Below are 15218 nucleotides of genomic sequence, written 5' to 3'. Positions count from 1 at the left end.
GAGATCTGGATCAGCCTCCCTTTGTGGGACAATGGCTTTTTTAGTCTTCTGTACCAAGCAGCAAAAGGAATCCCGATAATATGGTCATGGAGTTATTATGGAGAGACAAATTAAGATGCAAAAGCAAAGGAAATGATCATACAGGTAAAACCCCCAAATTAGGATGCAAAAGCAAAGGAACTGATAGTACAGGTAAAAGCCACAAATACATAAAACATATCATACACATGTATACAAGGTCAAAAACACAGAAAATGGAACATTACATAAAATCACTTTTCCTTTATTTGGCTAATGACAAAAGCCAAAATAACTGAACAATTTAATAACACTCAGACAGGAAAGCAATATACTGAACACCAATTGAGGAAAACGTCCTTGTGGACACCGGCACTGGTGATGGGGCCAACATTCATGCCAAGGCCAGAATTTTTTTCCAAGACTCGTTCTGTTCAGGATCCTCAATATAAAACAACTCAACCAATCAAGTCTCTGTGTTCAAAGCAGTCAGTGCCTCCCTAAGAAGGGTGGGAAAGCCCACTTGGAAGCTAAAAAAACCACAACTGGAGTCATCCTAATGTTAAACCAAGTACTTTTGTTCTCTACCCCAATCTGAATACTAACATTAAACTTTGGCAGAGTATCTTTCTCCTTTGTTTTAAAGAAAATTAACATTTAAGTATAATCCCAAGAACATGTTCTACTTACTTGGAAAAATAATAGCTAGGGACCACTCTTTATCCCATGACAATCTATTCTGTGAGAGAAAACAAGAACAATCATTGCATGACCTTGAAAAATATAACTTTAAAAATACTTATATTGGTAAGGTTAAAAAAAAATACCATTAGTTAAAAACATTGTTTAGGGAGCTCTTTTCCTACCTGTACTGATTCAACTTCTGGTGATAGTTTGTGCTGACAGAAAATGTAAAAGCTATGGCTTTTAGGGAATTAAACAAAAGCAGTGAAATATACTTGATTTGGAAAGATTTTAGATATAGGGTCTGGAACAGGATTAAAAAGGCAATGAGCTCCAGAAAAACAAAAGCTACCCATACATCAAGAAACAGAATAAAAATCACTGTGAAGAACCATTATGGAGGGAATATTCAAAGACTGCCTGGACAGCTGTGTAGTCAAAAGTAAGAAAAATGTAACTCAGGTGCTGCCTAGTAAGTTATCAGTGATCAGAAAAGGTCAAAAGCTCTCTTGACCTCCCTCAAATTTTTTCTCTCATTCAAGGTTTTCAACCTCCTTGCATCCCCAACCTTCTTACCCAAGCCTCAGCAAGATAATGGTCTTTGGCTCTAGCTATCAGAAGCAGCTGCAGCAGTACAAATGATCCATTTTTATTCCTCTACAATTTCAACCTCCATCCTTCAGTGCTACTGAGTGTAGTGTATGAAAAAAGCAAACTCTTTGCCCAGCTCATCTCAAGGTAACTGCTGAAATGGCACCTCCTCAGCACCGGCTACAGGGCTTCTGTCTCCATTTCCCTTCTATCTTACAGCGAGAGGCTCTGAGGCCAACCAACTTTTTTTTTTGGCTGCATTGGGTCTTTGCTGCTGTGCGTGGGCTTTCAATAGTTGCGGCAAGCAGGGGCTACTCTTCGTTGTGGTGCGTGGGTTTCTCATTGAGGTGGCTTCTCTTGTTGCAGAGCACAGGCTCTAGGCGTGCGGGCTTCAGTAGCTGTGGCACGTGGGCTCAGTAGTTGCGGCACGCGGGCCCTAGAGCCCGTGGGTTTCAGTAGTTGTGGTGCGTGGGCTCAGTAGTTGTGGTTCGCAGGCTCTAGAGCACAGGCTCAGTAGCTGTGGTGCATGGGCTTAGTTGCTCTGCAGCATGTGTGATCTTCCTGGACCAGGGTTTGAACCTGTATCCCCTGCATTGGCAGGTGGATTCTTAACCACTGGAAGCCAAGCAACTTTTAAGGCTCTCCCATTTCTGCCACATTTGATCTATTCAGGCTGACAGCTTTGTGTGTGGGATTCAGGGAAACAGCTAATTAAAATTAATGTTAGAAGTTAATATTAACAATAATATTTAAAGATTTACAGATCACATGCATGGTTGTGGAATGCGAACCTCTAACCTCATTTAATTAGGCACAGATGATCAAACAATGCATCATCCCAATAGCTTCTTCCACCCACCCACCCTTGTCCGGCATGTAGGATCACATTTATCCCAAAGTATCTAGCATGCCACGCCATAAAATTTTTTGCTTTCAGTCAAAATTATTTGAAGATATACTAGTGTTAGGAGACTGAGGCCACAGAGGTTCACCAAAAGGAGTGAGAGTTTTCCAAGAACATGTGCACATGCTGGTGCTAGCAGTCTCATGGAGCTTGTCAGCCTAGAGGTCATATTCCAAGGACAGGATATGCCCAAAGCAGCCCATTTACAGAGCAGAGGAGGAGGACCAAAAACTTAAGATCCAGACAATACACGTGAGAAGAGTGACTACAGGGAGGAAAATCATACTCTGGGCACCTCATTTTCCAAACACACTTGGATAACATGTGTACTTTGAGAGAACACGTAAGTGGGCTTCAGTGGTGATTTCACTGCTTTCCTATTGACAGAAACGGGCAGAATTCCCAAAGAGGCAAGACTGAAGCAGCAAGTTAAAATATGTGATCATATCAGCTTGATCATATCAAGCTGAGTAATATAGGAAAACATTAACTTCAACTGTTCCAAAAAAAGGATTCCAAGCCAAAGCTTGTGTAAACCAGATTTGATAGTAAAAATAGCACTTCATGAGAACAGTTAGAAATGTAATTTTCATAGGCCATCAGGACAAGAGGTTTCCCCCTCTTTGTCCCTCTACTCTGCTGTGCTCTGCCTCTCTGGATGATCTGAGGACCTAGGTAGTCCTGCTGTGCAGGCAGGCAGTGGTTCTAGTCACCAACCCTCAGGAAGAAGAGCAAGTTTTAACAGAAGGTGTTTGGGGGGGGACTATGAGATGCTCACAGCCCTAGCAGAGGGGCAAGGAAAGATAAGATGTGGTTTTCTTAGCTGAAAACACTAAAACGCCACCCCTACAAGGGGTATTTATGAGTGATGGGATGGTGCCTGGATATAAGCAATTTTTCACCCTGAACCCAGCTACAGGATTATGATAGATGATGATCTGCTAGGTCATGTACTGTAGGATGCTAGAGGTTTAAAAGGAGCTTATGCTCAACAGCAAGTGTTAAGCTTCAGCATTCTCTGACGTGAAATTTGAGCAGTGAATCCCCTGGGCAACATACCAGGGGAGGTGGAACCAGGCAGAGTGAGAGGGAGGGAACCTACCACACTCTTGTAAAGTGAGCCCTTGCTCGGTGACTTGCTGGAAGGGCAGCAGACGGGAGTCCCTGCCAGCTGCCAACTCTCAGGGGAAAATAAACACCTCATGCAGCACTGGTTCCAGTCAAGGACACTCTTAAGAGGGGAAGAGGTCAAGAAAAGGCTTTAGAAAGGGGTGTGTTTCCTTATGCTTTTGTGCCTATGTTCTGTGCAAATCTCTCTGAATATTCGATATGGCTATGAGCAACATGGATTAACAGATCATGTTCAAACTGCAGACATTTACAAAGTATCCTCTGTAAAAAGCTAGGTAATAAGTATTAAAATAGGAGTCACAGGGCCAGGGACTTACTCTCAGGAAGAAAATTAATCAAAACTGACTTTGCATAAGATCGAGTATTGTCCCACTCCCCTCCTTAATCAGACTAAACCTGGAAGTGTTCCTCCCTTTAAAGGTAGATTACAGGAAAGAGATTGAAAAGAGCTCCCAAATAACTGGGCAACAGAGTTTTCTGAGAAGATGAACACAGCAGAAAAACCGTAGCAGATGCCATGTGGTCTGGTTCCATCCCCATCAGTGTCTTCATGGACCCCATTGGGTCCAATAAGAAACTCCTCAGGGAGCAAGAAAAGTTAAACTCAGATCTCCTTCTTCCCATAGCCACATTGACACATGTGCCAGCAGTACACTTAGGGGATTTGTGACTGTTACTCAGCTTTTTGCTTTTTTTAAAGGAAATCAAAATTATGATATTTCCCCTCCAAATCACCCATCAGCATGGCTCATTGCCTGAAGGACTTGGCAAAACAGTTTGCCTCTTTGCCTCAGAACGGAAGGCAAATACTATAGTGTATCAGGAAGAAAAGGCCTCTGGGTATTACACCGCTTCCTTCTGCCCGCTCCTTGGGGGCAAAAAATTAGTTCTATTTACTACATTTGAAAGACTAATTTTTTAAAAATTAATAAAAATGACAATTTCCCTGTCAAGATCACATGAACATAAACAGTAAAGCAAAGTCCATGGGGAAGGTATATGGATGCCAAACAGGCTTCTAAGATGTAGTTAGCCTCTTTCTTGGTGGGGGTGGGTGATGTCTCTCAGAGGATAGGCTGTCTGGTCCCCCCATCCTAAGTACTCTTGCCCCAATTGTCTTTCCTTTGTAGCTGTCCTTAGGTTTAGTGTTGGGATCACAATTCAGAATTCAACAGAGAGCTTCTGAAGGTGATGGGACAGAGGGAGGGGAGAGGAAAGGAGAGATGAAAAATTAGTCTTCTTCATCCTCACTGATATCATAGGCTGCAGACTTGTGTCTGGAGAGGTTTGCTGGGGAGGAAGGCGGGGAAGTCTTGCCAGAGAAGGGCCACCGGAAAGAGGGAGAGGGGGAGCGTTCACGAGTGGGACTGCTGCTGGGACTCTGCCTTGGACTGATGGCCTGCAGCATCCGGCCTTTCCCCTCTTTCAGCATATGTTTCTGGGGAGACCAAAAGAAAGAGTTAGAAGAAACCTATGGATCCTACTGAAGCACCACTGGAGGATATGAGACTTCAAATTATCACGAGTGCCCTCTGTAATGTCAAAAGTGATCAAGTAAGCCAGAGGAGGAACATAGCTATAATCCTAAGCAATTTCCTCTCCAAAGTGCTCTATGCTATACTATGTATCTAAGGGTTCCCACCTGCTATCCACTGTCACCCAATCCTTGACCTCTACGTCAAAGGAATTCTTAAAAGGCTACTTGGGTCTGTAGTCTAGGCTGTAGGCAAAAACAAAGGAATTAACTCAGACAAAAGGGTACCTATCCTAGTTTTGGAGTTCTCTGAAGAGAAAATTCCATACACTCCCAGAATAATCTATTCTGGCATCCAAACACCCTCACAGTCAGATCGTTCCTGATATCCTAGGGCTCATCTGCTCATAGCTACACAGGCACCTTTTATTTGGCTCGAAAAGACCCTGCTACTCCTCAAGGACAGAATTCCCACCGTACCCAACGGTCCTGCAGCAGCTGTGTGTAGTGCAGGCAGCTTTCTTTTTACTGCTCTTTGCTCTTTCCTTCCCTTCCACCTAAAACTATAATGTAGAAGCAAGCTGGGCAAGGCTACTCACTTATCTTGTCACCATATTTGGAGGTTGATAGAGAGCTGGCAAAATTATTTAGGAGAATGTATAACCTCTTTCTGTAAAGATTTTTAAAAACTTTCTGGGGATAGTGGAAATATAGTTCTGCCGAACAAGGGGAACAGATTAGATAACTTCTTAATGTCAATGTCCCTTTCTGCTCAAGGATTCTATAATTCCTTCCACAGCATGAGAATTCCCCAGATTTTCATGAATTTCCCTAAATTATCCAGCAAGAAAGAACATACCAGCGCTCCTTCTGGACCAAACATTTCCAGGAAACTTCCAATGAATTCTCGGGATTTCTCCTCCCATTTCTGAATGAGGTCAATGCTTTTTTCTTCTACCTTCTGAACAAATTCTTTTGACTTTTCCTCCACATCTTTCACTTTCTTCTTTACTTTGTCAACTCGCTCCTGCAAGTGGTATTTCTTCTCCTGGATAAAGAAATAACTGCTCTGAGAAATAATACTCATTCTGACCTTCCATACTAAGGGGAAGGAAAAGACTTGGTTTGGCACTCTACTGACACTCCTTTCAGTCTTGAGAATTTCACTTTAATCTATCCCATACTTCTCCAGCAGAATAACAGATAAGATATGCTCTGGATGGTAATCTTATACAAAAGTGTAATAATTCTAAGATTGTAGAGCCCAGGACTAAACTAAATGTATAGTGTAAGACCAGTAACAGACAGGCACATACCAAACGAAGTCAGATTTTTTTAAGATGAAACATAAACTTGGAAGATAAACATGCCTAACAAAACCCAAACCCCATTCTAGATGGAGATGTATAGGGAGAGAGCAACAAGATCACTGCACAATATTGCCAACAATAAGCCAACTGTAACAGGTTGAAAAAGGAAATAGTGGGCCTTTTACTTAAGTAATTCATCTATTGTACTGAATTTTTTTCCTCCATCAGTGGCTTATTCTATGATTACAGAGGAGTTGTTTTTTTAATTTTTTAATATTTAGAGGTCTGTTTGCTCATTTGCAAAATAAGGATGATACTCTTTGGTCCTACAGGCTTCCCTAAAGATAAGGGAAAATGGTATGAATCCTCCCAAAGGGAGGGGAGGGGAGGAGTCTTTAGCCAAATGAAAACTATTCTCATTTCCAGATCATAAAGGGGAAGGGGAAGGCGAATATGTTTAGGATTTTTAAACATCTAAAGATAGATTCTGCAGTATAACAACAGTTAGATTGTTAACAACAGCTAGGGTTTACCTGAATAGATAAATCATATTTAAATGAAACCATTTCACCTACTCATAATTCACAGAGCTGGGAGCAAGTGAGGGAGCATGGTAAACTACTTATGTAGAAGATACAGTTAGCAGCTTTCTTCTTCTTTTTAAATTAACTTTACTGAGGTATAATTTGTATACAAAATGTATAGCAGTTTGTTTATTAAGCTAAAATAAACGTGCTTTCATAAATCAAATTTTAAAAGTTAGGTTCATGTGCCTTGAGAAATTGCATGCAAAATGTTGTGTGTTACTATGCACACAGGGAGAGGATCCATAGCTTTCATCAGATTTGCAAAGACCATCCAGTCAAAAAGAACAAAGGTTAAGAACCACTGTTTTAAATATATTTGATATAAGTACTGTACTTTGTAAGTTCCACGTTCTTATTTATTTAATTGGCTGTATGTCCTTATATCGACGTGTTGATACTAGCTCATAAAGGCAGAAAATGCCTCTAGATATATCCATATGCTCTTTGTAAAGAGCCTGGCATAGCGTTATGTGCAAAGAGGTATCCACTGAGCTTTTGGAGGTGATAATAACAGCAGACTGAAAAGCAAGTTTAACTTAGATGAAGTGAGAGGCAACATGTCCTATAGGGCCAGGGAACTCTAGGATGAGGTTGGAACTCACATTGATAAAGCTGACATTGAGTTCCTTTGCCGTGTAGCCCCTCTGTAGGTTCCGTCTGGCATACACATCATAGTCGCGGACAATTCGGGTGATGATGTCTGATGTGGAGATACCTTCTGTCCTCTGTGTTGGAGCAAACATGCCTAACACAAGAACACATACAAACACTGTGACATTCTGATTAGCTCAGGCAGTAGGACTAGATGGAAACTGGGAGCCACATTTCTTTCCTCATAAAGCAGAGTCTGTTATTACTAAGTAAAGTCTGGAAGGAACACTGAATCAAAAGTTAGTAGTAAGGAACATACAGAAGGAACACTGAAGGAACACTGAATCAAAAGTTAGTAGTAAGGAAAGGCCCTAATATTAAGAAAAATATGGGGCTGGAGAAGGGTTTCCTGAAATTAAGAGATATCAAAAGTAGATGTTTAGACTGAGAATTGATGGATATGATGCTATGCCCATCTTAACCTCTTAAGCAAAGTGCGACCTGAAACTGGATGTTAAAGTTCTCACTGTATAAATTTTCCTCTGTAAAGTAGTGATGTGGTTGAATCTCTTGTCACTGCCCCTAAGACTCCATAAAATGAGGATGCACATCAACTTACTCACCTGCTTCCTTGATGTGCTTATAAACATCATCACTCCCAGCAGAAGAGTAAGGGATGTCATCATGGGCTACAAAATCAATCTGAAAGTAAGGAAACATGTTTAAAACCCAGCATAACTGCCATTCAGAAAGAACCAGTAAACACTCTCAGGACCAGAAAAAGGACAAGGAGAGGCGAGGCCTCAAATGAACTTCTGTCTTTATCTCTCTTTGCTTTGCTCATAAATTCCATGATTCATTCACAAGCCACCCAACCTAATTATTCATGGATCATAAACATGAAGCTAGCCAGCTTCTTTTTTAGCTATTCCTCCTGGTCTACTGGAAGTGCTACCCTCACACTGTATACCAGTCACCATGCTGTGGTAAACAGGCCTAGAGGATTTTCTGGTATGCTAGTTAGTGGGTGGAATCAAGGAAAGAAGAAAGGAAATCTCCCCACCCTCCTGGGTTTACAAGGATGGGTCAAATAGGGTTTCTAAAAATATAAGAAAGAGGTCACTTCTTTGTTAACTGGTTTCTCAGTCCATGAGATGAGTGGGAATACAAAAATAGCAACCAAGAGCACTTTTACTAGAATAGATACATCTGTACTCCTGAGAAATGCAAAGCCCAAGGCCATAAAAGACCTTTAAGTCTCAGATCTATTACTTTACTACTGTCAATACCTCTCACACTGGGATCAATTATCTTTCTAAACCTCACTCATTTACTCCTTCCTGAATAGGCCATATGCCCTTTGCTAATATAATTGCTAACACCACCACACCCAGCTCCCAGAAGCCACTGTAATGTGAAGTACGCTCATCAGGACTATGTCAGGGACTCTCGGCTAACATCTCAATTACCCATGAACAACTTGTCAGGGATCCATAGGCAGCAAATTGAAAATAAGAATGGTGAGCAAGCAAGACTCATGGTTGAGGATACACTGCTAACACGGAGGAAAGGGAATATGGAAGTTCCTCTAACCTCTTCTGCCTGGGCTTGCCTGGCTATGTTGCTGAGAATAATCTTGCTCATCACCCTTGGTACCACTGGCTGCTAAATGTTGAAGCAGTAAAGCTAGAGAATTATAAAAGTTCTGTCCTAATCCTAAACAGTTATAACAAATATCCCTTAGCTTCAGGCCTACCCAAATACTGCTTTTGAAGCACTTTGGCTACTTTTGTTCTTTCCTGCCTCGTTGAACAATTCACCTTCAACATTCTCCACACCACTGTAAGAGAACTGACAATATGCTTGCTGGTTCCTCAAGCTCAAGGGCCTCCAACATGACCTGATAAGTTCTTCTCAGCTATCAGCTATAAACCCCTCTTTTGTAGGAAACGTGTTGCTTTAATGTGGGAAAATAAAAAGGAGATAAGGGTTTTTTATAATACCAACTCACTGAGAAAAAGTGAGAAACCTCCCTGGTTTCTGATCCCACATAATTTCTAGCCTGAAATCAAAAGTCTTGAAACTAAATTTAAGTCAATACAAGAGAAGTCTATGTTTATATATCTTATTTCCTGGAATGTGAACTCCTTGAGAGCATGTCTGGGGCTGTGTATACTCTAAAAAGACCGGTATGCTGTGAGGATGGATACGCCTATAATGGGGGGGAGGAGGTGCGACAGACTCACATAACTGAAGAGTTCAATTTCTTTTTTTTTTATAAGATTTTTTTTTAATCATTTATTTTTGGCTGTGTCTTCGTTGCTGCGTGCAGGCTTTCTCTAATTGTGGCGAGTGGGGACTACTCTTCGTTGCAGTGCGCAGGCTTCTCATTGCGGTGGCTCTGCAGTTGCAGAGCACGGGCTCTAGTCGCGCGGGCTTCAGTAGTTATGGTGTGCAGGCTCAGTAGTTGTGGCGCACAGGTCCAGCTGCTCCGCAGCATGTGGGACGTTCCCGGACCAGGACCCGAACCCATGTCCCCTGCATTGGCAGGCGGATTCCCAACCACTGCGCCACCAGGGAAGCCCTGAAGAGTTCAATTTCTAGCCCTGCTAGAGTGTGACCTGGTTATTTGGCCTCTCTGGCCCTGTTCTCATATGTAAAGTGGAAATAACTAATAACTACCCAATAGGATTTTTGTGGGGAACAAATGAAATATAATGGATGCAAAAGTGCTTGTAAACCATCAAACCCAAGAAAAATGTCAGGGATGACTATTATTAGAAGTAATAACACTGTTACCTCTTCTATGTGAAATTTACATAGAAGATAGAAGTAAAATAAGGCTAGTGGAAAACTAGCCATAGTACCAGAAGTCTTGAAAGTTGAAGAAATTCCAGAACAGGGAATGGAAACATGTGTTCAGTTTCTTACCCGGTGTTCTGCCAGGAACTCTGGTGTCAGGGTCCAGGGGGCATTCCTCACCACCTCATCCACATAGCGGCAGTGCTGCACTGCATCATAGCGCTCATTTTCATTCATCACGGTGAAGCCTTTGAAGTTGTGTGTTAGCTCATCACTGCAAACTGAGTTCACCACAACATAAGGTTGTAAGTCAAAGTCCCCTCTGCTTAACCACTCCTCAATCATCAACCTCTCATTTCCCAACCTCTCATAACCAATCTCCCCAGCCTGTATAAGAGTCTTCTGGATTTGGCTCAGTCTGGATAACAATGCTTTTCCTAATCCAAGATACACCTTCAGGAGCAACATTCACTAAATATTTTCACACTTTGGAGAGGAGAGGATACAATGGAGGACTAAGATCTTTGGCTTTGAAATGAAACTACTGTGCATCCTGTATCAATTAACAGTTTTAAAAAATGTTTTCCTATTATACTTTTATTAGACTGGACTGGACAACATAACATTAGCTTAGCAGACTTTTGTACTTCAGTTGACTCAGAATGATAAACTGAAATCTAAAGCAAATGCTCTTCTTAAGTAGCATTTATTCTTAATGCTATTCTGACCACCCCCGCCCGCACTGGGGGTCAGACTGCAGAAACCCGGCCAAAACCAGCGAGATAAATCCTGGACGTCTCAAGTCAATGAGCTTAGAGCTTCTCTCTCCAGGTTTATACAGTTCAGGTTTTATATACTTCATGTTCTTCATATATTTCACATTTTAAAGAGGCTGCACTATATCTCTCATTTGAAAACCAACATAAGAGGCAATGTACTTGGGTTATAAAGATAGGAGAAAAGAGGCTACCATAATTTTTTTCTGGACAGCACCTAAAGTCATCAGATGTTTTCTTACCTCCCACAATGAGATATGTATTAGGGAAAAGGTTCTTTGCTTGCATCAGGGCCCGGGCATGACCAGAATGAAATAAGTCAAATATTCCATCTGCATAAACTCTCACAGGCCGTTCACCTAAATCCAAAGGAAAGAATTTATCACAGAAATACATTGATTCAATACCTCACATTTAACAAATGGAAATGGCACTGTGTGACAGTTCCACCCCTGCAGAGCCCCCTTTTAAGGTGTTCTCTGGATATTCACCTTTATTGGGGGTACTTTGGGGTTCTGAGGAATAACATCACAGGCTTCCTTGACTACAAAAACACTCTTGGCATCATATCCACTAACTCTCTTTGTTAGCCTGGTTGTACCAAACTGCTCAGGTAATTGGATTTCATGACTGCTTTTTCTTAAAGTTATTTTAGAAGTGAAGGGAAGAGTTATACAAAAGCTACATCTGAAACTTCAAAATCTTCACCTTCGGTTTATGTTTAAACTGCAGCTATGTTTAAACAGAGTATAATTAAACTACGCTCTGGCTGCCTGCTCTCTGTTTTTCAAGCTGCCTTGATTACTAATAACTAATACTTTGCTTTGAAAATAAAATACTTTGCTTTGAAGGTAAAGAGTGATGCAGAGGGGTGAGATTGCTTCACAGTCCCAGATTCACCCTTAATAACTGCTCTGTGATAACAGATGGAGTTCCTTCAAGCATTTCTCCTTGATAGTGAGCATGTTACACTTTCTCAGTAGAGGGTGATATATCAGGTATTTGAAAATCAAATATAAATATTTTAGGACTTTATATTAGAGCCTTTCCTCTTCCCCTGTCCATTAGTGAGAATAACAGAGAACTGATTGTCAATTTATTTTTAGTGGTACTGGACTATGAAAGAAAAGGAGGAAATGATTTCTTGGGGTACAAGCCTTATTCCAAAGCCAAATAAACACACTGAGAATGGAATTGATATAATGGTTCAGCATGCTTCAAATGATAAACCTAATGGGTCCTAGTAACATATTTCCACTACTTGAATAAAGGAAGAGCTGTCTCACTGTAGCAGGAGAAAATAATAGTAGGAGCATCTACATCATTCTTCGAAAGAAGGGCCGGAGCCTCATCAAATACACCATACTGAAGGTAAGGATAAGATACATCTCCTTCCTGCCTTGAGGACGGTGAATCAAGGGGGAGGAAACTGGTTCTCAGGAGGTTTATGGACTTTTCTTTATAGATAGCTTTATCCATACAAAAGTCGCTTTTAAACTGAGAAATTATACACTGCTGATAGAAGTATAAATTGGTACAACTCTTAAGGATGGCAATTAGGCAATATCTGTGAAAAGACAAATGACAAATGTTTATACCCTTTGGCCCAGTTATTCCAATTCTAGGAATTTACCTCACAGATATGTTTGTAAATATGTATGCAGATTGCATTACTGAATGCAGCACTGCTGGTAATAGCAAAAGTTTGGAAACAACCTAAATTTCAGTGGAAGACTGAATATGACATGATCCACCCATTAAAAGTGTGGGAAGATTTATATATTATTTGCTTAGATATCCACAAGATATTGGTAATACTGGGCTTCCCTGGGGCAGTGGTTAGGAATCTGCCTGCCAATGCAGGGGACATGGGTTTGAGCCCTGGTCAGGGAGGATCCCACATACCGTGGAGCAACTAGGTCTGTGCGCCACAACTACTGAGCCTGCAATCTAGAGCCCGCGAGCCACAACTACTGAAGCCCGCGCATCTAGAGCCCATGATCTGCAACAAGAGAAGTCACCACACTGAGAAGCCTGTGCACCGCAATGAAGAGTAGCCCTCGCTCGCCGCAACTAGAGAAAGCCTGCACACAGCAACAAAGACCCATTGCAGGCAAAAATAAATTAAATAAATAAATAAATAAGAAATTGGTAATTCTGGTTACCTGTAAAAGGGATACTAGGTGGCTGTGAGACAGTAGTGAGAGGAAGTCATTTCACTCTGTGTCTTTTTTGTACTTTATGAATGTTAGGTCACGGGAATGTACTAATTTTATAATACAGGAAATAAAAATTTTAAATAAAATAAATACACTAATACAATGAAAAACTGAGAAATAATATGACGGATTTAAAGAGTCAGAAAAATTATAGCCCAAGCTTGCCAACCAGCCTCACTCCTTTGTAATCTTAATCTCTTTAAGCCTCAGTTTCCTCATCTATAAAACAAAGCAAAACAAAACAAAACCTGAGTAATATAATCTCTCTTCTACATCCTAGAAATCATGACCATGAAGTAACTAATATACTTCTATCTTTCCTAAACAAGTCCAGAGTGGCTATGATCTCACTTTATTTGATCCTAAAAGACAAACGATAGAATATAAAATTTGAGAATACTGTACTGTTGTTTCTACACCAAGGGCAAAGTGAGATGAGGGAGATTTAGCCAGTAAACACAATTCCTGTATAGTGGCAATAGCACAGACATTGTTGATTAAGTGGCTATTTGCCAGCAGTTAAACATCCCATATTAGGCCAAGCCACCTCTGAACCCTTTCTTGGAGCAATCCCTGATGTGCCTCTTGCCCTCTTAGCATTTCCCCAGCTTCCCAACCTCTCAATTCCCCATGACTTAACCGCAAGTCTTTGGCAAACCCAGGCCTGTATATTAACCAAATGACCAGAAGGGGCCACTGTTGAACTAAAAATCTGGGGAGAAAGCATGCGTTATCCATTCTTTTACCAAGTGGCTATTGGTCAGGATGACTATACCCTCTGATTTATATCTGTTGTTCCAGTTCACTATCAAGAGCAACTGCTTTCATTCTCAAAAATACTCTTGATTTGGGTTACAAATTATAGTCTTTTCACTACTGCTAGACTAAGTAACTAGATGTTCTCCTTTAAGCAGAAGAGACCTGGGTTTCAATTTATTATCTCTTTTGATATATTCTCTCAAATAGCTACCACTGAAACATTCATCTTTAACAGATTTCCACTGCCCTTCAGACTTTGCCTTTTTCTTCCTTTCTCCAAGAGAACATACTGCTGGGTTTTTTTCTTGGATTACTCCAAGATTACACAAACTTCCCTCTTGTACTCCCTTAACCTCCCTAAGTGAAAACCTGGGGGCAGGGGGAGGGATGCCCCTTGAACCAGTTATTGGTTTAAAATTCACTAACTATATGGCATGTGTAGATTCTTTATTTGTTTATTCCTTGTCTGGCACTGGCATGAAGACAGTCACTTACTTGATTATTTAACATGAAACTGAACAGACAGAATAAGATAAAGGAAAAACCAGAGGTCAAGTTAGACTGGCAAATTTTACAGGCCAATTTGTGACTATCTGTTCCACCCAAACTTCAATCAGCTTGCTGATAAGCCTTCTATTATTTATAACTAATGTCTATATAAAGAATAGCACCACTCCAGGATGAAAAGAACACAAAGATGGAAAAACTTAGGTTTTTAGCTTCAATTCTATCACTAATTATTTGTTTTACTGTTTCACTTCTTAGTTTCTATGGACCTATATTCATGTATATAATGAAGAGAGTATAAAGTATATAATCTCATAAATGACTTACTTATAAAATTCTACTATTCTAAAATTTAGAAAGTAATTTATTAGTGTTTGTTAATTATAAGTTGCAAAACTTGGAAACAGTATACATATACATACATACATTTTTCCTATCACAGATGGTATGTGGCTAGATTAGCAACAAGGTGGCTAATATAACTAATGTGATCAGATCTGAGTGAGGTACTGCATTCTGAATGTGTGTCATTAGAGAGTATATGAAAAGTTCTTGCCCTCAACAGGCTCTACTATCACATCTGAATGTGATCCTTGAACTGTCTAGTGGCATTCTGAAGTCTGACCTGCCACCACTACACTGTTACATACAGCCTGTCTTTCCTTGTTGTCATTTTACTCTGCCCCATTAGCCTGCCTATTACTGAAGTAAGAGGAGCCAACCCCAAAAAATCACATCATAAACCAGAAGGGTTGTGATCAACATAAGCTATATCTAAACACTTTTGCAAAAGGAAAGCATTCTCTTTTTGAGGACCCCAAAACCATACTCCATACAGCCAAGATATAACCAAGGGGTATTGGGA

At 40.7% G+C, this 15218-nt stretch overlaps 1 protein-coding gene across 2 annotated transcripts in view; it reads right to left on the bottom strand.

The window, feature by feature from the left end:
* Window positions 1-267: 267 nt before the first annotated feature.
* Window positions 268-15218, bottom strand: part of PCYT1A (phosphate cytidylyltransferase 1A, choline) — a 44404-nt gene continuing 29453 nt past the window's right edge. For both annotated transcript variants that reach the window (XM_067738560.1, XM_067738561.1), the window contains exons 4-9: window positions 11111-11227; window positions 10222-10373; window positions 7914-7992; window positions 7302-7444; window positions 5662-5850; window positions 268-4766 (exon numbers count right to left, since the gene is read on the bottom strand). In XM_067738560.1, the coding sequence (XP_067594661.1) occupies window positions 4560-4766; window positions 5662-5850; window positions 7302-7444; window positions 7914-7992; window positions 10222-10373; window positions 11111-11227 (887 nt within the window). In that variant the 3' untranslated portion in view covers window positions 268-4559. The remainder of the gene's footprint in view (window positions 4767-5661; window positions 5851-7301; window positions 7445-7913; window positions 7993-10221; window positions 10374-11110; window positions 11228-15218) is intronic.

Source organism: Pseudorca crassidens, chromosome 5 (genome assembly GCF_039906515.1).
Source record: "Pseudorca crassidens isolate mPseCra1 chromosome 5, mPseCra1.hap1, whole genome shotgun sequence".
NCBI classification, from domain to species: domain Eukaryota; kingdom Metazoa; phylum Chordata; class Mammalia; order Artiodactyla; family Delphinidae; genus Pseudorca; species Pseudorca crassidens.
This window is presented reverse-complemented; position numbering and strand designations above follow the sequence as displayed.